The 27,936-nt window shown below is 39.3% G+C and overlaps 2 protein-coding genes across 6 annotated transcripts in view; one reads left to right on the plus strand and one right to left on the minus strand.

Annotated features, from left to right (window-relative positions):
• Nucleotides 1–1,294: 1,294 nt before the first annotated feature.
• On the plus strand, nucleotides 1,295–14,254 carry CCNE2 (cyclin E2). Of its 3 annotated transcripts, none has more exons than XM_070477374.1 (12): nucleotides 1,295–1,383; nucleotides 2,626–2,665; nucleotides 2,762–2,858; nucleotides 2,936–2,989; nucleotides 3,925–4,076; nucleotides 4,975–5,110; nucleotides 7,212–7,358; nucleotides 8,437–8,532; nucleotides 10,217–10,351; nucleotides 11,375–11,486; nucleotides 12,160–12,317; nucleotides 12,721–14,254. In XM_070477374.1, the coding sequence occupies exons 2-12, from the start codon at nucleotides 2,652–2,654 to the stop codon at nucleotides 12,832–12,834; spliced, it is 1,215 nt and encodes a 404-aa protein (XP_070333475.1). In that variant the 5' UTR covers nucleotides 1,295–1,383; nucleotides 2,626–2,651; the 3' UTR covers nucleotides 12,835–14,254. The 3 variants fall into 3 exon arrangements, with proteins under 3 accessions (XP_070333475.1, XP_020728832.1, XP_070333474.1); XM_020873173.2 differs by lacking the exon at nucleotides 1,295–1,383 and adding an exon at nucleotides 1,553–1,621; XM_070477373.1 differs by lacking the exon at nucleotides 1,295–1,383 and adding an exon at nucleotides 1,594–1,629.
• The window catches only part of INTS8 (integrator complex subunit 8), a 41,900-nt gene continuing 28,122 nt past the window's right edge, over nucleotides 14,159–27,936 (minus strand). For 2 of the 3 annotated variants that reach the window (XM_070477372.1, XM_020873171.2), the window contains 11 exons: nucleotides 27,589–27,773; nucleotides 27,113–27,146; nucleotides 26,297–26,353; nucleotides 26,145–26,206; nucleotides 22,692–22,810; nucleotides 21,402–21,505; nucleotides 20,584–20,634; nucleotides 18,239–18,312; nucleotides 18,100–18,164; nucleotides 17,887–17,930; nucleotides 14,159–14,360 (listed from right to left, as the gene is read on the minus strand). In XM_070477372.1, coding sequence (XP_070333473.1) covers nucleotides 14,244–14,360; nucleotides 17,887–17,930; nucleotides 18,100–18,164; nucleotides 18,239–18,312; nucleotides 20,584–20,634; nucleotides 21,402–21,505; nucleotides 22,692–22,810; nucleotides 26,145–26,206; nucleotides 26,297–26,353; nucleotides 27,113–27,146; nucleotides 27,589–27,773 — 912 coding nt within the window. In that variant the 3' untranslated portion in view covers nucleotides 14,159–14,243. The remainder of the gene's footprint in view (nucleotides 14,361–17,886; nucleotides 17,931–18,099; nucleotides 18,165–18,238; nucleotides 18,313–20,583; nucleotides 20,635–21,401; nucleotides 21,506–22,691; nucleotides 22,811–26,144; nucleotides 26,207–26,296; nucleotides 26,354–27,112; nucleotides 27,147–27,588; nucleotides 27,774–27,936) is intronic. The other variant, XM_070477371.1, reaches the window with a different exon arrangement.

Consider the following 27,936-nt stretch of genomic DNA (forward strand, 5'->3'; position numbering starts at 1 on the left):
TGCCCGCGTCCGGCGCGAGCCGCCGCGGGGCCCAGGAAGCTTCCGCACGGCTCCTCCCGCTCCGGGGGTCTTTGTTCCCGCAGGACGTCCCCCACCCCACTTTCTCGCTCCGCAAATCCGGGCTGCAGGAGGGTCCACGGCTGGTCCTACTTGGAGACACCCCGATCTTGGGGGCGCTCCGGGGCGGGACGTTAGCAGAGGCAGCGAAGGGAACCCCAAACCTGGATGCTAGGGGAAAAGGAGGGAAACACGCGCCGGACCGCCTCCTCGCCTGACCGCTCGGAGGCGGGCGGCGATCTCCCGCGCTGGCGGCTGGCGCGGGCTCTGCAGGGCGCGCTGGCGGCTGCAGCGGCGGGGCGGGGCGCGGCGGGCCGGCCCTGGGCCTGCACGTGGTGGAACCGCTGTCCCCGTCGGGCATGGCCCCCGGAGAGCCACCGTTCTCTTGGGGAAAGGGGCAATGCCACCCGCCCACCCACCCCCGGCCCCGCTCCAGAGAGATGTCTACGCTTCCTCTTGAAGGGCTCCAGAACTGGAGATTGGGAGGAGAGAGGGACCGCGCGGCTCGGGGCGAGCGTTTTGTTTCCTGCGCTCGGACCACTGAATGGGGAAGCTGCCAGGCAGGGGCTGGGTGACATGGGGTGGAGGGACCCACCCCCACGAAGAGTCGTGACCAAGTCCGCATAGCAAAGGGCAGGGGAAATAAGAGGGTTGATGCATACCTCGGCGGGCGCGCTGGAGCAAAGTGCAAGACAGGCATCCCTGAACGTGGCTGTCGTGGGGCTCCAATGGTCCCAGCAGGCCCGGGTGGGGCGCGCGGCGGCACACTCGGTCCCCTGCGCGCCGCGCTGTGTTTACATTCTGCAGCATCTCCACGTTGTGCCGCCATCCCCGCCTCCCATTGGCCAGCTCGCCAGGCGGCTCCATGCTGTGCCGCCGTCCCCGTCTCTCATTGGCCAGCTCGCCAGGAGGCTCCACGCTGTGCCGCTGTCCCCGCCTCCCATTGGCCAGCTCGCCAGTCCCCGGCGCCGCGCTCCGCCCGCAGGGGGCGGGCCCTTAGGGTCCGCGCGTCTCCTCAGAAAACCCGGGTTCCTGGAGGCCTAGGCGGGACAGCCAACCTGCGCCACAGGATGGCCACTTCCTAGCCGCTCTGTGCCTCCTGCCCCCCATCCCCACCCCCGAGCCGCCTCCACAGGGCCATACGCCGGGGCCGGGGTCTGCGGCCTGACACCCCCGGCCTTCGAGAGTTGAGAGAGGAGGGAGGGAACAGAAACGTACTGGCGGGAGATGACGAGGTCGAGCGGCGGGGAGCAGGGCTGAGGCGGTGGTGGAGGAGCGGAGCCCTCTTGAAAGGCTCCCTCCTGCTGCCGGGCCGCGCGGGCAGGGGTAAGGCAGGGGGCCGCGGTGAGCCAGCCCTGGGGGCCCTCGAGCCGGGCGAGCGCGGACGGAGGCCAGGGCGCGGCGCTGCGCGCGCGGGTGGGCGGGCGGCGGGCGCGCGGGGGAGGGGAGCGCGCAGTCCGGAGGTGTCAGTCTGCGGCGCATGCGCGCGGGGCGGGCCCGGCCCGGCCTATATATTGGGTTGGCGCCGGCGCCAGCTGAGAGCCGAGCGGTAGCGGGTCTGGCGGTGAGGAGGTGCTGGGCGCAGGGCGGGATGCGGGAGGAAAGAAACCCCCTCACCCCTACCCCACTCCTCACCCCCGGGTCGATCCATCTCGCGGGCGGGAGCCTGGGGGGCAGGGAAAGCGGGCAGGGCTGAGAAGCAGGCGTCTGGGGACGCCGGGTTCCCGCGTTCCGCGTCCCTGTCAGGACCCTTGGCAGGGGACCTGGGAGGTGGCAGGGGATGGAAGGCTGCCCCTAAGCGGGAGGCCCGCGGAGCAGCCCCTCATTCTCGGGGCTTCTCTGTGCCGCCCCCATTGGGGGAGCTATCCCCTCAGGAAAGAGGGTTGAGGGTCAGGGTCCCTTCACGGGGAGAAAAGTTCCCAGAGCCGACCGGTTTCCCCACACCACCACGGTTTCCCCCCCACCCCGATCCCCACTTTCTAAATGGAACTGCCTTTTCTTCGTCCTCATCTCCCATCTGGAGTCGGGGTCGCAGTGCCCCTCCAGGCGGTGGGCAGGGGCCGGCGGGGCCGGGAAGGAGGGAAAGGAGACTGAAGGACGTGACACAAGTTCCCTCCGCCCTCTGCTCCCCCGCCACCGTCTCTCTCCAAATTGGCGCGGAACGGGCTTCTCCTCAGCGTCTCGCCTCCACAACCCCCCTCTCCCCGCGACTTGTGCAGGGTGGGAGGTGGGGGAAAGTGGGGACGCTGCCCAGGCCCCGCTCGGGGTTGGGGTTGGGGGTCCGGGGGAGAGGGGTACAGGACGCAGAAAAGATCCCATCTGCTTCCCTGCGCGTTCTGAGGGAGCTTTGCAAAATGTTTTTGAAGACATTCCCGTCCGGGCTGTACCTTGAGTTGAGGGAATACAGGCATGTGTCTAATAAATCATGCGTTAATATAGTGCAGAAGTCAACGCGGTAAAATGGCTCGGGTCATCTGAGGAACCTAGGTGTAAACCTCTGACTGGACTTGGAGAGTATGAATGACCACGTATTTGACTCTGGTTTTTCCTCACCCCCCCTCCCCACAGAGGTTTCCTTCACCTGAAAGAAGAGAATGTCAAGACGCAGGTAACATTATTTATCTTGGAAATATGTTTCAAAGTTAGCTGCTGCCTTTGAGATGAATCACTTTCTAATTAAACTTCCTTCTTAAAAACTCTATAGTAGCCGTTTACAAGCTAAACAGCAGCCCCAGGCCAGTCAGACGGATTCCCCGCAAGAAGCCCAGGTAATTCAGGCCAAGAAGAGAAAAACGGCCCAGGTGAGTTGAGGGGAAGAGAGGAGAAAGAAAATTCCTTGCTGGGACCTTAGTGTAACCATGACGTTTTTATTTTCCAGGATGTCAAAAAAAGAAAAGAGGAGGTCACCAAGAAACATCAGTATGAAATTAGGGTAATGCAGAACTGGGCTGGGTTTGGGGGACACAAATGCGGGACAAAAAAAAAAAAATTGTGTTATTGTTTTGCGGTAGGAAGATTCCTCTGACACTTCTAATGCCCCTAGGGGTCAGCAGGAAGGCGCTTGTCTTTGGGTGGTTTTTATGTCCCTGAATCCTACTACAGCTGCAGAGTAAGTTTGCCTTGACGCAGCTGGTTCCTCTTTGTAAATCCCTCCCTCCAGGAGCTGCCTGGTGCACCAGGGCCCGCCTAATCTGTCCAATGCAGTGCTCTTTGTTCCCTCTCTGACTATAGTGGAGGGTCCTAATAGCTGCTCCTAGGGCATAAATAGGATGTAAAGTCGGTGACACACTGGCACCCAGCCCTTTGCTATCTACTCTGCCTACGTGTTGTAGAGAAAACACTGTAGAAATAGTGGTTCTCTTTGAAACCCTCATTGACTGGAGAAAGGGCCCTTTTAGATATTTAAGTAATTGTTTCTCCATTCAAGGTTTTGCCTTCATGTATTCTAAAGTTTAAGGCCTGAAACAGGCCTTAAAGGAGTGGAGAGGGTGGGGAAGTGCCCTGGACACTATTGCTAAATATAGAGGAAGAATTTTACAATATTGAAAGTGCTATTTGACTACTGATGCATTTTGTTGTTCTTTCTACTCTCCCTCAATACCTAATGTCTTGTATTTCCAGAACTGTAATTTGTTGTCTAAAACATCCTACCTGTTACTATTTATGAACAGTGATATGAGTTACAGGACTAATTATTAAATATGAATGTCAGCTTAAATTAACTAGACTGTCAGCACCGTTAGCTAATGATGGTGTTTAGGGGACACTATATAGACTGTTTAGAAGTATTAGCTTTCATTTAGAAAAGATCTCAGACAAAAGCTGGTTTCTTACTGTACAAATGTATTCTTGTTTTTTAAATGACAGAATTGTTGGCCACCTGTATTATCCGGGGGGATCAGTCCTTGCATTATCATTGAAACACCCCACAAAGAAATAGGAACAAGTGACTTCTCCAGATTCACAAATTATAGATTTAAAAATCTTTTTATTAATCCTTCACCTTTACCTGATTTAAGGTAAGAAAAATTTCAGTAATTTAATGTCAAAGATTAAAATTTACTGATGTAATATATGGTGCTATTTTGACTTATTTTTTGCCTTCACTATAAGATAGAAACTTGTAAAAACTGCTTTTTAAAAAACTAGTCTTTAAGCATATGTTTTCTGGCAGTAGTGCTATTGCAGATGACATAGGTATTTAAAACATTGATTGTATAACATTATTTTCATTTGCTTGCTGAAGACTGTAAGTCTTATCAGAACTGAATCACCTTTTTAATGGAGTTTAAGTAATTTATGTACATTGTTAAGCTGGAAGTATTTTAATATGTACAGCATTTTGATTTGATAGATTAGCTCCGCTTATTTCTTACCAAGATTAGTTATTAAGGTCTGTACTTCTTTTTTATAATTAATGAATGACTAAGAGGTACAGCTTATATAAAATGTGTAGTAATTTATATTTGGCTTTAATAAGCAAATTAATGGACTCAAATGTTTAAACTCACCCATCTTACTTTCGTCCTGTCCCACCTAACTCCTACTGCAAAGTACTGACAGTCTGTTTGGAGGTGATTGAGACTGTGTCTACTGGGATCATATGCTCTAAATATTTACTTTTTTAGTATTGTTCTCGAGAAGACATGGTTATTTTAAATCTGTGCCTTTGTAAAATATAAGTAAATGGGGACGGACTAGAAGGCATTCTTGAAATCTGTCAATTCAGATTATCATAGTTCAAGTTCTTTGTATAATTTCATGTTAAAGAAATGGTTTCTTAAAGTAGCAATTTTTCCTAATTTAAGAGCTATTCCTTCCAAATTCTAATTCAGTGTTTGGAAGTTGAGTTTACTCAGTGTGCAACAGGTAGCTGTATATTATGTAGATCAGACAATATTTTTCGCCTTTCCATAGCTGGGGATGTTCACAAGATGTTTGGCTAAACATGTTAAAAAAAGAGACCAGATATGTTCACGACAAACATTTTGAAGTTCTGCATTCTGAGTTGGAACCACAGATGAGGTCAATACTTCTAGACTGGCTTTTAGAGGTATGTTCTAGCAGTACAAATTTCTTCTTTCTCTGTATGATGGGAAAGTATTTAAACATAATATGCTTCCCATGTGCCCTCATGGTATATTACCTATTGCCAGGAGCCTTTTTGTTGTTGTTGTTGTTTAGTACTTATTTGGCTGTACTGGGTCTTAGTTGTGGCATGTAGATCTTCAGTTGCAGTATGTGAACTCTTAGTTGCAGCATGTGGGACCTAGTTCCCTCAAATCCCTGCATTAGGAGCACAGAGTCTTAGCCATTGGACTACCAAGACAGACCCCAGGAGGCATTTTTTGGGTGCTGTTCACCAGCAGATGATACCAAATGATAAAGAGTAAAATCTTGACACAGCCACTACATCCTACACAACCCAAACGCAATTTAGAAATCCTGGTATCTGAGTATTGCTGTGTACTAGGCACTGTTCTAGGTGCCAAGGATACTCGAGATGAACAGAATTTGACAAGGTTTTGAATTCTGCCATGCAAAGTGAAGAACCAGGACTAGGCTTCAGGACCCTCAGAAGTCCTTCATCACCAAAATCAAATTATGATTTGGAATCCTAATTTCTATATCCTAAATGATAAGGAGGTTTTGAATATCCAATAGCCCTAAGCTCTCAAGGCTTCATGTGACTTTTATTATATCCCTCTGTTCCTTTCAGAAATAAACTGTACCATTACAGAAATAATTAGTGATCCAGAAGTCCCTAAAAAATCTGTGCCAGAATGTCTGCTCTCATTTAGGCACCATATCCTTTCTGGATAATAATTCTGAAAGAATCTCAAATTATTATTGAGAAAATGATTACCTGTATTGATAACAAACTGATTTTCCCACAATCCTTAGATACTTGCTCTGTAATTTACCTGTTTTTTATAGAGACAGTGAACTTTAAGGGGGAAGTACCACATGGCAGAATAGATCTCAGGAGCTATCAGAAAAGTTCTTACGAGTACAAAATATTGTCCTGAATCCGGTCATCTTATTCCTTATTCTGACTAGAAGGGAAGATTACATTTCAATCATATGTGTACAAGACTGTAGTTGACTACTGACTTTTTCTGAATGTCTAGTGATCATGAATGCAACTTTTTGGCATAATTATGTTGATTTTATTTTTCCTTTTTATGTTAAATTGATTTTTATTCAGTGGTTGTCTATCAAATTTATCCCTATTTTCCCTTAAATATATGATTACATATACAAAACCAAATAGAATATATAGTAAGTCAAATCCAGCAGAGCCCTAATCTCTACTTTGTCTTAGTGTAGTCTTTCAGTCTAGGAATGCAAAAATGGTTCAACATTTGAAACTCTATTTATAGTTTAAGGAAGAAAAATCATAAGGTTATTATCATGGATGTAAAAGGTATTTTTTGAAATTCAGTACACATTCCTGATTTTAAAATGTATAATAAACTAGGAATAAATTTCCTTAACACATTAAATGTTTATTAGTAACACATTGATGTCTATCCTTTCCTCCCTGCTTCATGAAATTATTTTGAGAATTAAAAGCTTTCCCTATATTGTGGAAATGACAGATACTACTTATTAGTAACAGTAATAGTGTTAACATTAGGGGAACTCCCATTACAGTCAGAAACAAGGAATACAATAAAAATTTTGACCATCACCAGTGTTATCCATTCAGTTTTCTTCTTTAGTTCTTAAATGAGATAAGAACATTGAAGAAACACAGTTGTCATTTTGTAGTTAAATGTATATCTAAAATAATGAAAGGAATCACTTGGAACTATCAGAAGACAAACTAAGCATCATGAAAACACCCACCCATTTATCAATAAAAATTAAAAAGTTAATAGGAAAAAAGTCCTCATCCATAGTTAGCAAAATGAATCTGGGAATAAACATATTAAATCCATGTGGAAAAAACCTATGAAACTAATTAAGAGTCAGTGAGGATGGTAATAGATTAATTTATTCTATTAGCACATGTTACTTTTTCCTGCATTTGTGATTTGGTATCCTAAAAAAGTTGGGCTTCAGAAAACTGTTCTTTAGTATGCTAAGAGGAACTTTGTAATTTGGAGAAATTAATGGAATAATATTTAAATGTTTGGATTCTTCTCTAGGTATGTGAAGTATACACACTTCATAGGGAAACATTTTATCTTGCACAAGACTTTTTTGATAGATTTATGTTGACACAAAAGGATATAAATAAAAATATGCTTCAACTGATTGGAATTACCTCATTATTCATTGCTTCCAAACTTGAGGTAAGCTCTCGGAATTTATCCCTAGATATATTTACCCCAAACTCTTAAATTAAAAGTCTCTGGTTTGATTCTGGAACTAGAATCTAGGTGAAATGTTCCATGACTCACTGTGCCAAACAAAACCACCAATGCTGTCTCTATATACCTAGTTATGGTGCTTGGATTCAATAGAATGGTCTTTGAGACCTACTTAACCAATCAAAAGGAATAAATGCTATCTTGGGTTAGAATAATGATCTATATCCAGCCTAATATTTCTGTATCTGATAATAGTGCCAGGATAGAAGGAAATAATTTTTCTGCCTGAAATCTTTTTTCACATAGTTTCCATCTACTTATCTTGAATTCAACACAGATCATTAGTAATTTCATCTGATGTTTTCAAAGCCTGTACAGTTTTGAGAGTACGGGAGGGATTGAACCATGCATTAATTTCCTGAAGTGTATTTTTCTTCCACATTGTTGTCTTTTGAGGTTTATGGGCTATCCCCAAATTTTATAAGTTTCTATTCAGTATCTCCTTATCTGAAATAATACTGTATGTTTCAAATATTTTTCTAGACTGAATCTTGATCTTTAGCCTGTTCTCACCTGTGGCAGGCATCTCTTCTACTCTGATCATTCTGGTTCTTGTTCTCTGAATTAAGATAGATCAACAAACTGCATAAATTATTGTTTGACTAACCATACTTTTGTACTAGGGTAAGGTTAACATTTTCAGTTTCTAGACTTTGTTGAGTATCCTGTTTTAGTCTAGTATACCAAGCAGTCCTAAAACAAGTTTGGCTTTTTGTTTTAACCAGTCACTGAAATCACTGGTTAAAATACTCTTAATTGTTTATTAACTAAGATTTTAAATCAGTTCTATAAAAACGTTTCAGTCAATACAAGTTGGCTAATTTAGATACCTAGATATGAAAATCATTAAATGTAAGGTTGCTTTGGCTGCCACAGAATTATTTTATAATCACTTTGTGACGCTGTCTTTTAAAAACAAAGCCGAGATGTGGTTTGTATATGTGGTTTGTTTTAGTCTCAGTCTCAGCTGTGCTTGATATTAATTAAATCCATTTTAAAGGAAATCTACGCTCCTAAGCTCCAAGAGTTTGCTTATGTCACTGATGGTGCTTGCAGTGAAGATGATATCTTAAGGATGGAACTTGCTATATTAAAGGTAATAGTATCTTTATTATTTCTACTTGCAATTTAGTAACTATAGTTTACTAAATCTCAAAGACTACAGTGTAAGTAGTGAAAACTGAGGTTTTAGTATTAGGATACAGTTCTAAGATGGGAGGGGAATTTGCTTAACCAGTAAACTATTTTTCTGTGTCTTTCAAATTTTCCTATATTGAGAATATTTGTTAATTTTAAAGTGTTTAACAACACTTAAAACTTAAAAAAGGGTAGTTAGCACAGTATGTGTACTAAATGAATTTCAACAATGATTCTCAAATCTTAGTTGTTTTTCCACTTCCAGCAGATAGAGAATGAGAAATATTTCACTGCTTTTTTCTTCATCTCTATATGTATGGCAAGGGCTATTAATAGAAGGGTAGAGGAGAGAAGTATAAAGGTATTTTTGGGCCTTGAATTAGAAATTAAAGGGTGAATGTTAGCTACTAGAAAGTATGCTATGAAATCTGAGCATCATGGCTTTATAAATAGGACACAGAACACAATATGACTTTCATTTGTAAGTTATCTATAAACTATATGCATTAAAATATAAATTAAAAACTTGTAAAATATTTATAAACATTCAGATTGATAGCTCTGTTAGAATGTGATCTTGTTGGCATGCTGATACTGTTCTTTTTAAAAAAATTTTATTGAAGTATAGTTGATTTTCAGTGTTGTTAGTTTTAGCTGTATAGCAAAGGTGATTCAGCTTATATATATATAAGCTGTATATATATATACATACACATATTATTTTTCAGATTTTTTTACCATTATAGGTTATCATATTTAGTATACTTCTGATATGTTCTAATAATAAAGTTATCTAGATTCAGACTTCAAGTATAGTGTATGCATGCATGTATGCTAAGTCCCTTTAGTCATGTCTAACTCTTTGCAACCCTATGGACTGTAGTCGGCCAGGCTCCTCTGTCCATGGGATTCTCTTGGCAAGAATACTGGAGTGGGTTGCCATGCCCTCCTCCAGGGGATCTTCCCAACCCAGGTCTCTTGCATCTCCTGCATTGGCAGGTGGATTCTTTACCACTAGCGCCACCTGGGAAGCCTGAAGTATACTATAAGGATATATAAAGAGAAGACTGAATTCTCTGGGTGGTCCTACAGGCATTAAGACTCTCTGTTCTATCCTAATTTTTGTAGACTTATAAATGGTAAAGTCCCAGGGCTTCGTGGAGGGAAAGATATCATAAATTAGGATTTGGCTTTTTTTTTTTTTTTTATAACTTTTACATTTTGAATAGAAGCCACTGGAGATCATAGAAAGAAAGAAAAAGTGTAGAGTCAGTTCTTGGAAGATTTAAATGGAATTAGCTGTGGAGTCATTGAATATAATTAAAAGGGCAGTTTCAATAAAGTAGAGAACACTTTTGGAAGACAAGGGGCTGCAGGAAATGAGAAAAATAGGAATGAAAAATAGGCCCAATGAACTCTGTAAATAAAGATAACTAGAGTATAATATAGGGGTCTATATCAATAATAGACTAAAACACAAGCCACTTTAGGTGGTGAGATACCTATAAATATTTTCATTAAAATAAGAAGAAATAAGCCTAAAGCAGAAAGTTTCTTAAAACAGCTATTTAAGGAGCTACCCATATAATGTGGTGTGTATATGTAACTACATTTATTAACAGGCATTTTAATTTCATTAACAGGCTTTAAAATGGGAACTTTGTCCTGTAACGGTCATCTCCTGGCTAAATCTTTTCCTCCAAGTTGATGCTCTTAAAGATGCTCCTAAAGTTCTTCTACCTCAGTATTCTCAGGAAAAGTTCATTCAAATTGCTCAGGTATTGATATTTTTATGGTATATATGCTAATATTATTAATTACAGGTTTTGTTTAGTGTATTTCTTTAGTGTTAAATAGGCTGTACAACCAAATGACAGCATACTGAATTAAATTCACTCCTTAACTGACTAGAACAAAGCTCCTCATGCATAAAATTCTGTCCCACTATTTATATTGCTAACTGAAAATTCTAGAAAAGTTTTTAAACTTGAGTTTAAATATATCATGAGCACTCTTCACTAGGAGTATGAATGAGGTAGACAGTTAAATACCTCTTTTTGATTTAACACAGAGAGGTATTTTTCGGCCAGTTGTTTTAGGTTTTAAATGGTATAAAATTATTCCAATATAATTATCTTACCATCTTATATTTGAATACGTATGGAACCTATTTTACATATTGGAATTAAAATCACCTAATTTAGTTATAACATTATTTAAAAATTTTAAGTTCAAACTTTCCTAGGCCAGTGTGTAACAAATATTCTAAGAAAGTACAGGAGGAGGGTACTACTCTTTCCTGCCTGCTTCTCATAAGTAGAATAATCAGAACTATAAAGGTCTGACTTAAAGACCCTTTCTAGGCCAAAACTCTGTAGCAGCTCCCTTTTTAAAAACATGAGGGAAAGATATTCCTTATTTCATATTTTTTGTGTTCTGAAATACTGGAGTTCCACAGAAAAGTAATACTTTCTCACTCAATATTTGTAAATTCTGTTTCCTGTATCCAGAACATTTTCTACCCCCCAGTCTCTCTGGCTGCCTCCTGATTTAAGCAGTCTTCCCTGCTCTGGATCAGGGCACTTCCTAATAGGATATGCATGCTACATTATAACAGTCCTTTACTTGTCTGTTAACAAGACTGGAACTTCCTTTGGATGGCAGTTTGCTTCTCTTTGGATCCCTGCAATTTTAGCAATTCTTGGTATATAGTCCACATCGTAAGCACTCTAAAATGCTAGCTGACTAATGACATGTAGTACTCATTCTTTCTTAAATTCTTACACTTTTTCCTCTGTTAGCTTTTAGATCTGTGTATTTTAGCCATCGATTCATTAGAGTTCCAGTACAGAATACTGGCTGCTGCTGCCTTGTGCCACTTTACCTCTATTGAAGTGGTTAAGAAAGCCTCAGGTAAGACCCATGTATTTTGTTCTTTCCTTACTTACAACTCTTGAAGGGACTATTTATGAACTTAGCATCCTGCTACACAAGACTTTAAAATTTTAATGAAAAAAAGCAGTTTAACAATTATCTTCCCTTCTATTATAAGTAGTTTCTAATCCAGTGTATAGCCACAAATAAAAATTAAGGTTGGGACTTCCCTCGTGGTCCAGTGGCTAAGATTCCACGTTCCTGATGCAGGGGGCCAGGTGCCTCCCTGGTCAGGGATCTAGATCCCACATGCTGCAACTAAGACCCGGGGCAGCCAAATAAGTAAGTATTTTCTTAAAATAAAAATGAAGTCAAATGGAATTTAAATCCATTTGAAGTTAGTCACTGTGATTATAGCTCTGTCTTAAGTTCTATGTAGCATGTACTGGCTAAAAAGCTCTAAGTCTTTTTCTCCCTCAAAATAGTCACATTATAAACAGTTGGAGAGGAATAATGTTTTGACTTGCTAAACTTACTGATTTTGGTTTATTTTATGTGCTTGTTTTGGTTTCCTTTTTACATGAGTTTTTAATGAACTATCTTTAAATTTTCAAGCACAAGCAAATACAGTAATCATGTTTCTGACATAACAGAAACATACGTGTGTATTTTTCTAACGATACAAGTATTTTTCTAACTTTTCTTTATCTAGGTTTGGAATGGGACAACATTTCTGAATGTGTAGACTGGATGGTACCTTTTGTCAGTGTAGTAAAAAGTACTAGCCCAGCGAAGCTTAAGATTTTTAAGAAGATTTCTATGGAAGACAGACACAACATACAGACACATACAAATTATCTGGCTATGCTGGTATGTTTCTTGTACTTTTTGGTCGATTTAATAAGGCACTGAAACTGACAGTAAGGATACTAATGGAGTAATATTTCAGGCAGTTATATAAGATAGTAAGGGGATAGAAAGTTCCAGTGAGGACACTGATTTCAAATGTAGAAAACCTAATAAAAATTAACTTTGACGTCAAATCAAGATTTGACTTAAGTGTCTCAAGATTAATACCAGTACTCCAGGTAGAGTTTAAAAATACAAGTTGCAGGCAGTTAATATCGTTGAACCTCTAGAATATGACTACTCACAGTTGTAAAGACATAAAGAGACCATTATATTAAGCCTAAGAGTCTGGTTTGACTTTGTTTTATCATGTCAATGCTTCATCTTAGCTGTTAATCTCTGCATGATTTCTTCACGTGTATAGGATGAAGTAAATTATGTAAACACCTTCAGAAAGGAGGGACAGTTGTCACCAGTGTGCAATGGAGGCATTATGACACCACCGAAGAGCACTGAAAAACCACCAGGAAAACACTAAGAAAGTTAACTGAGCAAACAACTGGGAACTGATGAAGTGCTGCACAGCATTTCATGGAACTTAACTACTTAAGTTTTACAGGAAAACAGTGCTGTGACTGTCCTGCCAATTCAGAAGTTTCACTGCCATTCTTTGATTTAAAAACCACTTAAAATTGGCACTAAGGAGGAAATGTATTTAATTCCCATGTTAGCTGTTTAAAGAAACAGCAGTACTTGTTTACAAAGATGACTTCATTCCCAGTACTGGCTGGATAAAAGCCAGCCACGATTTGTGCCATAACAAGTCTTTGACCCAGTGTTGCTATGTTTATCTTGATAAACTAGGAATTTCATCATTGGAATTTTCAACTAGATAACTGTTACCTTAAAGGGTATATTAAATGATACAGTACTTTGAATCTAGTTTATAGGTTCTCAAAATTTATAAACTCTTAACTAGTGCAATTTGGTTCTTGAAAATAAAATTTAAACTTGTTTACAAAGGTTTAGTTTTTTAATAAGGTGACTAATTTATCTATAGCTGCTGTAGCAAGCAAGCTATTATAAAACTTGAATTTTTAAAAAATGGTGAACTTTCATCTGTTTGACTATTTTTATTTGCCTTGCTATATAAAACATTTTTAACCAGTAAAGCTTAGATGAACATGGTGTTTAAACTGTACTCTGAACAGTGGGAATACCAAAGAACTTATAAACAAGATAAATGCTGTGGCTCCTACTTGGGGCTTTGACATAAAGGTTGCTTTATAATAACTCTTTGTACATCACAATTGGGGCGAAAAACTTAAGTACCCTTTCAAACTATTTATATGAGAAAGTCACTTTATTACTCTAAAAAAAATCTTTAGAGTTATCTTAATTTAGTGTGACTAAGGCTTTATTTATATTTACAAAACTGCTAAGGTCCTTTTTAAATTCTTACATTATGAGTTAAGGACAGTGTCAAAGTGATAAAGCTTAACACTTGACCTAAACTTCTATTTTCTTAAGGCAGAAAAGCAGTAAATGTATACTGACTCCTAGAAATCTATTTATTTTTAAAAAAAGCAACAAAACCTTGACATAAGAACTTACTGTATATAGCTACTCCTACATAAATATTCTAGTTTTTTTAAAAATGAAATGTCAGCCTCAAAAGTAGATTAGAAAATTATCCTAGATTTACTAGTTTATTGTTATTGAACATGTGACTCTTTTTCCTTTGAAGAAATTATAAATTTAAGCTATTGTTATGGTATGAAGTCTTCTGTATAGTTTTCATTTTTAAACTAATATGTTTCAGTATTCTGTCTGAAAAGAAAACGCCACTAAATATGTACATATGTATTATATAAACTTAATCTTTTAATACTGTTTATTTTTAGCCCATCATTTAAAAAATAAAAGTTAAAAATTGTAACTAACTGCTTAAAAGTAAAGTTTCGCCATTGCTTGGAGAAACTTTTTTTTCCTTCTCTGCGCTGCCAGCTGTAACACTTCTTCTGGGTTGCTTGCATTCAGTTCTGTCTGGCCGATGGCTTTGATCTTCCAAAACAAAAAAGTGATGTTGTTAGAGGTGTGGTCAAAAACAAAGCTTTGCTAGTATACATAATATAAAACTACCTACTTGCTAACAACGATAACTGAACCTCTAATTGTAGATGCTAAGAGGTGTAGAAGAAATTAACATAAAGACTGGAAGCACTCAAGGAAAAGACCAATTACCATAGTTTGTGGAATTATCTTCAGAATATTAAGTAAATTCATTTATGTTTATCTGACTAAAAATATCACTAAATAAAGTCTGCATGTAATCTGACACATTTTTAAAAGATTCTAAAAAATAATTCAAAAAAATAAAAATTCATATTTGGGGGCTTCACTTTTTACATATGTAAAAATAGCTAGTTGCTCAGCACTATATATAGTGACCCACCTCTTTCATGATTAGAAAGAAATACTTCAGCCTGATAAAAATCTATAGTAGTATTCTGCCACGGAATGTTTTGTGAGAGCATGTTTTAAGACCTTAAAATTACCTTTAAAGAAGCTGTATTTTTAAAAACAACAGACTATTTGAAAGGTAGCCTGAAGGAAGCTAAGACTATTCAGAAATGATCAGGTTAGTGGGTAGGAGGACTTGCTGATAATGCTATTTCAATATGAAAGAATGCATGTGAAAAAACCTAGTAGTGGGGAATAACTAGAGTTATTTCAAACAAAATATCCTGAAGACAACTGGCTAAAAAAATCCAAAGTCTAACACAGAAATTGGACAGAGAACAAACTTATGGATAACAGTGTGGGGGGGATGAATTTGGGATTGACATATATACACTACTACATATAAAAAAATAACTAATAAGAACCTACTGAATAGCAGGGAAACTACTCAGTGCTCTGTGATGACCTAAATGGAAAAGAAATCTAAAAAAGAAGGAATACACACATATATATGTATATAACTGATTGACTCTGCTGTATAGCAAAAACTAACAGAACACTGTAAAGCAACTGTATCCCAATAAACATTTTAAGAAGACAGAAATTGGAAGAGGAGGCAGATATTTGAGAGAAATAACACACCCTAAGTGGGTAGTGGTCAAAACCACAAGTGGATGAAGTTACCTAGGGAGAATGAAGGGCAATCATGAAATACCCAAGGACTAACTTCTTGACAAAAACCAAGGTTCGGGGTAGATGTGGAAATATCCACAAAGAAGAGAAGGCAGAAGAGTCAGGGAGAAGAAATGAGTATAAATGATGTTAAGGAAGCCAAAGGAATAATTTCAAGAAAGGAAGGAGATGTAAACAACAGAATAAAGATTGAAAAGTATTCACTGCCTTTGGCATTTGGTGTCCCTTGAAAACAGTGAGGGACAGGAGAAATCAAACTACTGGGTAAAAGCGCCCAAAAAACTAGGCAGAGGGGACAGAAAGAGGTAGAGGCACAGTCAAGATAAGTTTTTATTAAGGAGGAAATAGTTTTTCGGTTTAATGGGACTGCTTGACAATATAAGAGAGGAGATACCAACTGAAAGGGATAGAATGACTGAAGGGATAGAATCAAAAGCATAAAAATGTATCTTCATAAAGGAGTAGCATAAACTTATACTGAGTACAGTGGCGATTATTTCAAAGGTGGAAAGCAGGGATCTGAAACAGGAATTTGAAGCTGGCACTCACAGGGCCGTAACTCCCAAGACTATAACTTTCACCAGGACAGGAACTGACCAGTTTTTTTCTTGTCTACTTCAAACACAAGTTAGTGAAAATGGAAAAAGGAGAGAGAAGACAGGGCTTAATAGGGCAAAAGTCTAAAACATTCCCGAAAAAGAAGGCAGACCATGGACCACCGGCAGGTCGACAATCAGGGGCCAGCTAAGGTTGCAGCCATGGGGCCCACCGGCCAGCGTCTGCTGTACTCGGGCCAGGAGGAAAGAAGGCACAGGGAAAGGGGCGACAGACTGGGGAACACTTGGTCATGAACCTGAACATCCCGTGATGATGAGAAACATGAAAGTCAAGAGGTAAGAAAGGGACAGATTATTGGCATAGAGATCTTCATAGAGCAAGTCTGTCAAAAAGGCCTGGCTATGGATACTGGAGGCTGATGAACAGTAAAGATGACAATGGAACTTGAAATGTTGGGCAGCTGGATAAGTTGATTATACATTTTTTGATGTATGCAGAGGAACAACTAGGTTAGTGTCTACATGAGCTAGTAAGGAGGCAGGTTTAAGCTTCCAAGAAGGGGCTTAAAAAATGATACAAGTAGAGGTAGTCTGGAAATCTCATCAGGGTACTGAGAAATTTTCAGCATTACCTTCCAACTCTGGTTAAGTTATAAACGAAAGAATGAGTAGCTTCCAATAAAGTGGAACTGGCACTATATTCTTGTCTTTTTTTTTTAAGATGCTGTTGTCACTCTGTCGCCTCTAAATAATGGCCATACAGTTTAGTCCAAATAGAAAGCTCTAATATATCAACAACCTCAGATATGCAGATGATACCATTCTAATGGCAGAAAGTGAAGAGGAACTATATGGCCTCTTGATGAGGGTGAAAGAGAATGAAAAAGCCAGCTTAAAACTCAACATTCAAAAAACTAACCTTATAACATCCAATCCCAACACTTCACGGCAAACAGAAGGGGAAAACATGGAAGCACTGAAATTTCATTTTCTTGGGCTTCAAAATTACTGTGGATGGTGACTGCAGCCATGAAATTAAAAGACCCTTGCTTCTTGGAAGAAAAGCTATGGCAAACCTGGGTAATGTATTAAAGAGGAGAGACATCACTTTGCCAACAAAGGTCCTCATAGTCAAAGCTGTGGTTTTTCAAACAGTCATACATGGATGTGAGAGTTGGACTGTAAAGAAGGCTGAGTGCTGAAGAACTGATGCTTTCAAACTGTGGTGTTGGAGAAGACTCTTGAGAGTCCCTTGGACTGCAAGGAGATCAAACCAGTCACTCCTAGAGGAAATCAACCCTGTATATTCATTGGAAGGACTGATCTGAAGCTCTAGTACTTTGGCCACCTGATGGGAAGAGCCAAGTCATTAGAAAAGACCCTGATGCTGGGAAAGACTGAAGACAAAAGGAGAAGGGGGCAGAGGATGAGATGACTGGATGGCATCACCGACTCAATGGACATGAACCTGAGCAAATTCCAGGAGACAGTGAAGGACGGAGGAGCCTGGCATGCTGCAGTCCATGGGGTCGCAAAGAATGGGACACAACTCAGTGATTGAACAACAACAGGAAAGTAATGATTTCTAAGAAGGTGACATCTGAGGAGAAACCTGAGCAAAGTTAAAAAAGAATGTTCCTGAAAGAGAAAATGTGACAGACACTTCGGTGGTGAATGTTCTTGGCATGCTCAAAGAACGCTAGGGGTACTGGGGTAGCAGAACTTAGCAAAGGGGAGTCAAGTGACTAGCTGGAGGTCAGGTCACTCTCGACCGTGCAGACCACTGTAAGGACACCAACACGGTATGAGGCAAGAAACGGTTTAGTATTAGGGAAATTAAGTATATCACTGAAGAATCAAAGCACAAAATCACTTACTGCAATTTGTCTTTTATCTGTTTCTCCTCTTTTATGATGAAGATCTAAATGAATCAGTTAAGAATAATAAATTTAATACTATTACATATCATGGCAAGAGCCTCTGTTCTGTTCTTCATTTTTTATTTAGAACATACACAATATTAAATACTCCTTTAATTTACAGAAAATGAACTGTTCTAGTAACACACATATACGTTAATGAAAGGATACAAGTCAAATATTCCAAAATGGTAACATCCCATATATAGTCATAGTAGGAGTCCATTGCATCATGACTGAAAAACAGAATTCAGTTATTTCATCTTTCTTAAGCAGAAAATTTCAACTTTATTTTAAAAACCACTCATACCTGTTTTGTTCCTGCAGTGATTTAAAGGCTGTTTTGTAGTCAATCTCTCTGAGGAACTGACATAAAATTGCCACCTACATAAACAAAGAATTAAAAATGGTTTCACATATTGAACTTATGGTTGCTGTGGGGAAGGGATAGTTAGGGATTTAGGGAAGGTCATGTACACACTGCTGTATTTAAAATGGATAACTAACTAACAAGGACCTACTGTATAGCACATGGAACTCTGCTCAATGTTACGTACCAGTCTGGATGGGTGGGGGCTTTAGGGGAGAATATATGTATGACTGAGTCCCTTCACTGTTCATCTGAAATTACCACAACACTGTTAATCAGCTATACCCCAATACAAAATAAAAAGTTTAAAGTTTGGGGGAAAAAATAAAATAAAAATGGTTTCATGTAATTAGTGTCAACAATGACTCCTGGTTTTGCAGGGATAGTTTTTAATGACTCTTATGTCAAGAATGTGTGCTTTGTCGCTCAATTGTGTCCAGCTCTTGGTGACCCCATGGTCTGCAGCCTGCCAGGCTCCTTCCATGGAATTCTCTAGGCAAGAATACTGGAGTGGGTTGTCATGCCCTCCTCCAGAGGATCTTCCCAACCCAGAGATTGAATCCTGGTCTCCCACAATGCAGGCGGATTCTTTACCATCTGAGCCACCAGGGAAGCCCTATGTCAAGAATATAACTTAAGAGGTCTTGCAGATCAGGCTGAATGAATTAGCTCGTATGCATGGAATCCATCCAATTTTAATGGTAAAAATCCTTACACAAGTGTCTGTCTGCCCAGTATTTTCTTCACCAGTGACTTAAATCATAAAATTTTTAGAGATTTACTTGAATGAGAGGCTGGCAAAAAGCCGGTTTAGAAAATCAAAGGGAATGAAAAACTGACAAAAGTGTTAAATGTTCAAGGACATACAGAACATCCAATTAAACCTTCCACGGCTGGCAAGTGCAGAAGCTCATTTTGGCAAAACGTAAGCTGCCAGTCTGCTTAAGATTAAAGACAGATCCGTTTCAATCGGGTATGTAGGTCATAATGCTGATCTCTTTCTTAAATATTTATAGAAATTTTAAAATTATTATTCACATACCAAAATATGAACCCTTTCAGAGTATAAAATTCAGTGGTTTTTACTATATTCACAAAATTGTACAACCATCACCACTATCTAATTCCAAAACATTTCATTACCCTACCACAGGGAAAAATCTCCATATCCATTAGCAGTCCTTCTCCTACCTCCTCATCTCCCAGTCTCTGACAACCACTAACCTACACTGACTCTACAGATTTGCTTATTCTGGACATTTCATATAAAGGGGATCATACAAATCAAAGCTTTTTGTATCTGGCTTTTTTTACTCAACATAAAACTTACAGAATTCATCCCTGTTGTAGCATGTATCAGTACTTCAACCCTTTTCGTGGCTGAATAATATTCCACTATAGAAACATACCAGATTTTGTTTATCCCTTCATCAGCAGATGAACATTTGAGTTGTCTCTACTTTTTGTCTATTATGAATAATGAATGCTGCTATGCTATAAACATTTCACATATAAATTCTTTTGTGGACATGTTTTCAGTTTTGCTGATTATATACTTATAAGTGAAACTCCTGGGTCATATGGTAGGGAATTTGATGTTTACTTTCTTGAGTAGGCAGCAAATTGTTTTCCAAAAACATCTGTCCCATTGTATATTCCTTACAGCCACATGAGGGTTCTAATTTCTCCACAGCTTCACCAATACTTGTTTCTGTCTTTCAATTACTGCCTCCTCATAAGTGTTAAGTGGCATCTCATTGTGGTGCCGATTTACGTTTCCCTCATGATTAATGTGGAACTTCCCTGGTGGCTCAGATGGTAAAGAATTGGCCTGCAATGCAAGAGGCCCGGGTTCAATCCTTGGGTCAGGAAGATCACTGGAGAAGGCAATGGTTATCCACTCCAGTATTCTTGCCTAGAGAATCCCATGGAGAGAGGAGCCTGGCAAGCTATCGTCCATGGGGTCAACAAAGAGTCAGACATGACAGAGAGACTAACAAACACCCAATGATTAAAGCACATCTCTACTCTTAAATATAAGACATACTTGAGAATGCCTTTTCTATTTATAAGGTTCAAAGACCAATGTTTTGTAAGCCATACTTTCATTTTCGTTAAAATTCTGTAAACTATTAAAAAAAAATTTTAAGATCATGCCAAATTCTTAAATGCTATAAACTTAAGGAATTATGACATGGAAAATACTTCCCAGTGCAATGCCTTGTATTTACTATAAACTCTAACTTACATGACAACAGACCAACATCATAATTTTGTAAACTAACCTGTGTGTGGCAATTCAGCAAAGAACAGCACTTTATCATTCGTTTTATTACCTACAAAAACAAAATTCTGATTATTTTAAAAAACTAATTGATAACAATTATAACAAATGTACCACTCTGACGTGGGATGTCAATCATAAGGTAGGTTGTACATGTGCAGGGATAGGAATAATAGAAGAACTCTGTTATTTTTCACTCAATTTTGTTGTGAATCTAAAACTGCTCTAAAAAATAGAACTTTTGATTTTAAAAACTTAATTATTAAAAGATTTTAAATCCTATTTCAAGTCCTTATTGTAAGTATTAAAAAATGCCATTTATTAATTATGATATTGGCAGCCTAAACCAGAGGACAGAGTAGAGCATATTGGGAGAAAATGAATAAAATTTGAGATTGAGGAGACAGAATCAACATGCCTTAAAGGTTTGAGTGGATATTGCTGGAAGGATTAGAAAAGAAAAGAGGATGACACTCAGGATTTATGCCTGATCAACTCAAAGGGCAAAACAAAGCTGACTGGTATTTCAGTAGGGGGTTATGTTTTTGTTCTGGTGTGGGAAGGTCATCAGGAGGAGAGACTAGTAGAGTAAGATGCTGAACCAGCTGTGGAGAGGTTGAGTTTGAGGTGTTTGGGGAAATCAAATCAGCAATGGCTGTGGGCACTGGAACTACGAAGTGTAGTCTGACCTAGAGCAATCAATCCATTTGGGAGTTACTACATTTATGGAAAGGAAGAAACTCAGGCAAAAAGAGGCCCAGAAAAAAGAACGTTTTCAAACACACAAGAAGAAAGCAAGCGCATGACAACAACTTTTACCTGGTCTGTATAAACATCCGGGGGCACAGCCTTGTTGAAGAAATCAGAGCACACAGCTCCTGCCTGGAGGTAATAGTGAAGAGCTGCCGAGTACTGATTCGTTGCTTGAAGCAGAAAAGAGAGATAAAGATTATCTGTCATTAAATATGCAGCTAGAAAGACAGGGCCTCTTTTGTGAACAGTCAGGTATTATTACTTCATGTGTGACAAAGTAGATTCAAACCACAGACCTAGGGGTAACACTTAGCCAGGGCAAGAATGAGAAAAATTGGCTTTATTATTTCAACCACTTTAAAGAAGCCCTATATAAATTGTTTCCTTCTAAGACTGATTAGGCAAAGTTTTACCTCAGATTTCTTGTCAAACTTACTAGGACATAACTTAGTACTTAGAGGCATTTATTTCCCAAATGCCTATACTAGAAACAGACCTTATTTTTCTGAGATTGTTTAGAATCAGAAAATTTACTTTGAATAAAGATATTAAGATCCTGATAATAAATTATTTGTAGGGCTAGGGTAAACATGAGCATCAGAACTGGCAGTTATTGGGCTTTCCTGGTGATCCAGGAAGACCCCACCTGCCTGGGGGCGCCTGCCCCCAGAGGCAGAGGCTGAGCCCGGCAGCCACTGGGGCCCACACGCTGGGAGCCCGCGCTGTTAGGACAGAAGCCAGCGCAGTGAGACGCCTGAGCACCGCAAGTGCACAGCAGCCTCTGCTCTGTGCAAAGAGAGCAAAGCCCTGAAGCAGCAATGAAGACCCAGCACAGCCAAAAATAAAGACATATTTTTTAATTGGCCATGGTTTGTTTCAAAAATAATCCAGAAGAGAGCAAGATGATGTAGGTGAAGGTATAGATGAAATAAGACTGGCCCTGAGTTAATTACTGCTAAAACTGGGTGGCAACAAATCTCTTCCCATGAACACAAATAATTATCAAGAGTGCCTGGATATATTTTAGAACCTTTAAAATAGCAATTCTGCAAACTAAACTTTAACCTCCTAAGAATGTTTTACCAACCGTTCAGATGATCACTTACTATGGGAAAAAAAAAAACAGAAAAAAGGTGGTCAACATAAAATTAAAAACATCTGAATCAAAGACTCAGAAAAATGCATACATATAACAATAACAATTACTCTCAATTTCATCTGGGAAGAAGAGTTACAGAATGTCAAAAACAAGACAAGTTTATTATAAAGTACTGTAAGAGTAAGTGTAACATATTTATTTTCACTTCTAAAAGAGCTACAAAAACAAAACACAAAGCAGTGATACATGTCACTTACCAAAATAAATGTCCGCCTGAATAATTAACCAGGAATGGTTGTTTGGGTTTATACTGAGGGCATACCGAACTAGCTCTTTCACTGTGATCGCTACAGCTTCAAAATCCACTGACTGGAGGCTACAGCAAAAACAATAAACATAATTTAGGAGTCAACTTCACATTCTATACACACATTTATTAAAACAAACAAACAAAAGAGTCAAAATTTAAGTGATCATAAATACAATGCTAAATATTACTAGCAGTAAATATTTTTAAACTATCAAAACAACTAAATAGGAGGATGTGTGATAAGCTTTTTATACAAGGCTGAAAACAATCTGATTTTTGTTTCCTTTCCCCAAAATGCCAAAGAAGGTAAACTAGGCCACTCTAAGAGTATCTTTAAACATTTTACAATGTAAAGCACAAAAAGGTGGTATGATATAACCCTATCTCCACTTTTTATGCATAACTTACAGGCAACAAAATTATAAAGAGATACACTCATAAAAATTTTCCAAATGATTTTTAAGTTCTGTAATATAGAGAAAGCTACAAAAAACAAGTGTTCAAACACCAACAATACTGTTATATGTGGTCTTAAATCCATCCTGTGGCTTCTTGTAAGAGTAACTAACTCCTGGATTAGATGTTTCACTGGGTTAGGAGTGAGATATGGCAAGTGTCATCTCTGCAATGCATTTGGAAGCAATGAAGAATCCAAAAAATGAGGGGAATGGGGCCAGCTGCTCTGAGCCCGGTTAAACCTGGAAATTCTGAGACACAGAATAGGGAGACAGAAGTGTGAGGATAAAGGCCAGGCCAGCACCCAAGAAACACAACCACAGCTCCTACCTCCCAGAAGCAGTGAGACCCAATGGTAGGGAAAACAGGCTTTTGATTCAGAAGCATACCACACTTCAAGTCCTGGCTCTATCATTTACAAGATGAATCTGGACAAGGGCAATTTCTGTTGCCCTGAGGAGCTAAATTTTACCAAAATTCACCACTGTTCCCAGTGTAGTGGGACAGTATTGTGGTGCTACTAGCAAACATCCAACTGTTTATAGCTTATTCATTTTTGCAAGTGGGCTTTGTTTAGCTGCAGTTGAGTGGGAGCTGCTCTGGAGTCGAGGTGCGCAGGCTTCTCATTGTGCTGGCTTCTCTTGCTGCCCCTTGCAGGCCCTAGAGCACACAGGCTTTCAGTAGTTGCAGCTTGCAGGCTCAGTAGTTTTGGCACACTGGCTTAGTTGCCCTTGGCATGGAGGCTCTTCTGGGACTAGGGAACCTTCCTGAACCTTGTCCCCTGCACTGGCAGGCAGATTTTTAACCACTGGCTCACCAGGGAACTCCCTGTGCTAAGTCACTTCCGTCATGTCCGACTCTTTGCGACCCTATAGACTGAGCCTGCCAAGCTCCTCTGTCCATGGGATTCTCTAGGCAAGAATACTGGAGTGAATTGCCATGCCCTCCTCCAGGGGATCTTCCCAACCCAGAAGTCGAACCTGTGTCTCCTGCAGCTCCTGCATTGCATGCATTCCTTACTGCTCAGCCACCAGGAAAGCCTACAACTAATTTATTTACAATTATTTAAATAAGATAAGGGCTTCCTTGGTGGGTCAGACAGTAAAGAATCTGCCTGCAACGCGGAGACCTGTGTTCAATCCCTGGGTTGGGAAGTCAGGATGGCTGCTATCCAAAAGTCTACAAGCAATAAATGCTGGAGAGGGTGTGGAGAAAAGGGAACCCTCTTACACTGTTGGTGGGAATGCAAATTAGTACAGCCACTATGGAGAACAGTGTGGAGATTTCTTAAAAAGCTGGAAATAGAACTGCCATATGACCCAGCAATCCCACTCCTGGGCATACACACCGAGGAAACCAGATCTGAAAGAGACATGTGCACCCCAATGTTCATCGCAGCACTGTTTATAATAGCCAGGACATGGAAGCAACCTAGATGCCCATCAGCAGACGAATGGATGAGGAAGCTGTGGTACATATACACCATGGAATATTACTCAGCCATTAAAAAGAATTCATTTGAATCAGTTCTAATGAGATGGATGAAACTGGAGCCCATTATACAGAGCAAAGTAAGCCAGAAGGATAAAGACCATTACAGTATACTAACACATATATATGGAATTTAGAAAGATGGTAACGATAACCCTATATGCAAAACAGAAAAAGAGACTCAGATGTATAGAACAGACTTGTGGACTCTGGGAGAAGGCGAGGGTGGGATGTTTCAAGAGAACAGCATCGAAACATGTATATTATCTAGGGTGAAACAGATCACCAGCCCAGGTTGGGTGCATGAGACAAGTGCTCGGGCCTGGTGCACTGGGAAGACCCAGAGGGATCGGGTGGAGAGGGAGGTGGGAGGGGGGACTGGGATGGGGAATACATGTAAATCCATAGCTAATTCATTTCAATGTATGACAAAAACCACTGCAATGATGTAAAGTAATTAGCCTTCAACTAATAAAAATAAATGGAAAAAAAAAAGGGGAAAAAAAAAAAGAAAAATAAAACCTTCTGGAAGACTTAAAAAAAAAAAGAAAAAAGAAAAAGAAGGCAAAATGATCTCTACCCGATTAATGGACTGTTGTCTAATATACCAAATTTTACACAAAAAATCTGCAGTTATTCGCTTCAGGAAGCACGGTGCTGCTCTGGGAACCAGGACTCGTAAGTGGCGGCAAGGGTCACTCACCACTTTGGATCCTCCAAAATCCCTGTCTGAGAGAGCTTCCAATCTCTAAGACTGCTTACCTACCTACTACAATCTTTTCTTCTTCAGAGATGCCTTTATTAAGAGCAATAACATATGGCCTAGATTTCTGTGCCTGCCCTTCAGGCACAAGAAGATGACTACGGGCTAGGGGAGAAAAGGAAGCGTAACTTCTGTGAGGAAACAAATGGACTCTCCTGAGTAAGAAGCTGCTATCTGTGGGAAAAGGAAAATGTAAATAGTTTCTTCTTCCAGAAAAGGAAGAACACTTTCTTCTCCTCTTAGTTGTCCTTAGTCGTCCAGCTCTTTCTGTGGTTCTCAGGTGATAAAAGAAAGAAGAGTTATTAAAGTAACTAAAGAATTTCTTAAGGTAACTAAAAAGAGTTGGGAACCTCTGACAATCAGTATCAGAAAAACCAGCTAGAAAGTCATCCTTTTATAAGCCTCCATTTTCTAATTCCACCACTGACAAGAAATCGGGACTACTGACAGTCAGTCTAGATTCAACCTGAGGCTAGTACTCTTCAGCTCTTACTTAGTTACGCCCGATGCGTAATTTTTAGGAAGATCATTACTGTCATAGAGAAATATGAAGTTGGCTATAGAGTTGCAACAAATTTCAGTCTTTTAATCAAACTATTCAAGGTTATCTGTACCAGTCAGGATAGTTTATATATATATATATAAAATATATAAACAATTTAATAAAATGTAAGCTATAATACTTCTTACTTGGGGATGGAGGATGGCCAGATAGAAATATGTTCAGCTGTAATATCATTCACAATGTCCTCCTTATTTAAAAAAAAAAAAAAGAAAAAAAACTGTGATTTAAAAAAGAACTTTCAAAGATTTTTTTTTACATGAAATTATGAAATACTGACCCGAACATTATGAAGTTTCACAAAGAGTGACAAAATAATAGTCAAAACCAATGGTTCCTATGAGAAAGAAAACAGAGAATCCTTAAATATTATATATCTTAGTATTTCTCTACCAGCTTCAAGGATACCAAGTACTTTCCTTCAAAAGATTCTTACACTTTTGAAGTTATCACCTGCTTTAGTTAAGAGTACACTAGAGATTAACATTAATCTCATCAAAGAAATCACAACATACAATTAACACAAAAATGATCAAATTTAGGTGTCTGTCCTCCCCTGTCTTTTGAAATTGAATAAATAAAACTCCTTCCCACTAGTACTTCCAGCTACCTCTAAAAAAATTGACTTTTTAATCCTCAAACTAATATGCAGGGACTTTCCTGGTGGTCCAATGGTTAAGACTTCACGCTTCCACTGCAGGGGCACAGGTTTGATCCCTGGTAGGAGAACTAAGATCCCACAAGCTGTGTGGCACAGTTAATAATAATATTTACATAATAGAATTTAAAGAGTGGAATCTATGTCCAATAAACAAATATGATATTAATCCTATCAAGAATTAAAGTTAGGATTTACACATCTAGCCCTATTATGAAGACTTCTTTAAAATTCAAAAACACCTATTCTACTCACTAAAACAGAGTAAGGTAAATGCAAAATAAACTTCTCCATTCAGACTATCCCAGCCTCAAAAAAATGATCACCAAAGATAAAAAGCACATTAACAGATTAAATAATCATCATTTTAACACTCAATATTTTATCATATCCTCAGAAATCAGCAATAGTAGTTAGACCCACTTTTACAAAACTTACCCTTAATCTTTTGAGGAAAGAAAGCAGTTCACTCCTACAAAAACACAAATTTTTATATATACATTTAATACCAGAAATTAAATGAAAACAAAAAAGTAAATTCTAGGCAAAGGTCTATTCCTAACTTTCCAGTTCTGCATGTATAAAAGAATGTAATATTTTATTGTCATACTAACCTAATAAAATGTCTTTCCTGTTTTAATCACATGTGACATCTTCAGTACTATCCAACCAGACACTGTTGGTTTTGGATTCAGGTTTGATTATATTAGATGATTAACAGGTAGTTCTTTAAAGTAACTATATATAAACAGTTATTTCCTAAGGTGGTGCTATTAGACAAGACCATCAGAGATCAGCACCAGAGAATTCTTACATTGTCCATTTTTATGATACACAAGGATAATGACAGATGTTCTGAAAATAGTACAAAATAGTATATAGATAACTTAAAAAACAAACTGATAGAAACATACCGATACATTATCCCTAATGTAGATTCCCTCTGCTTTATTAAACTAACTCTGCCATCATTTCCTCGTTTGTGCTGACTGGACACACTACAGATCTGAACCACAACTTCCCAAAGGTCTTTAGCAGTCCGTCTACTTTCTTTAGGGCCTGGAAGTTCTTTGCATGTAGCTGCTAAAAGCTGTCCAAGCTGTAACATGAAAAACAGAAAACACACAAAAGATAATCTGTAATGTCATACATGCTATTTCTATCACTGAGGAACATTTGAAGAAAGATAAAAACTGCCCACACATACAAAGCACAGTTATTTGATGCTGGCCTCTATCCGACCACCAAGGAATTCAGAGGTC

Source organism: Odocoileus virginianus, chromosome 15, assembly GCF_023699985.2.
Source record: "Odocoileus virginianus isolate 20LAN1187 ecotype Illinois chromosome 15, Ovbor_1.2, whole genome shotgun sequence".
NCBI lineage: Eukaryota > Metazoa > Chordata > Mammalia > Artiodactyla > Cervidae > Odocoileus > Odocoileus virginianus.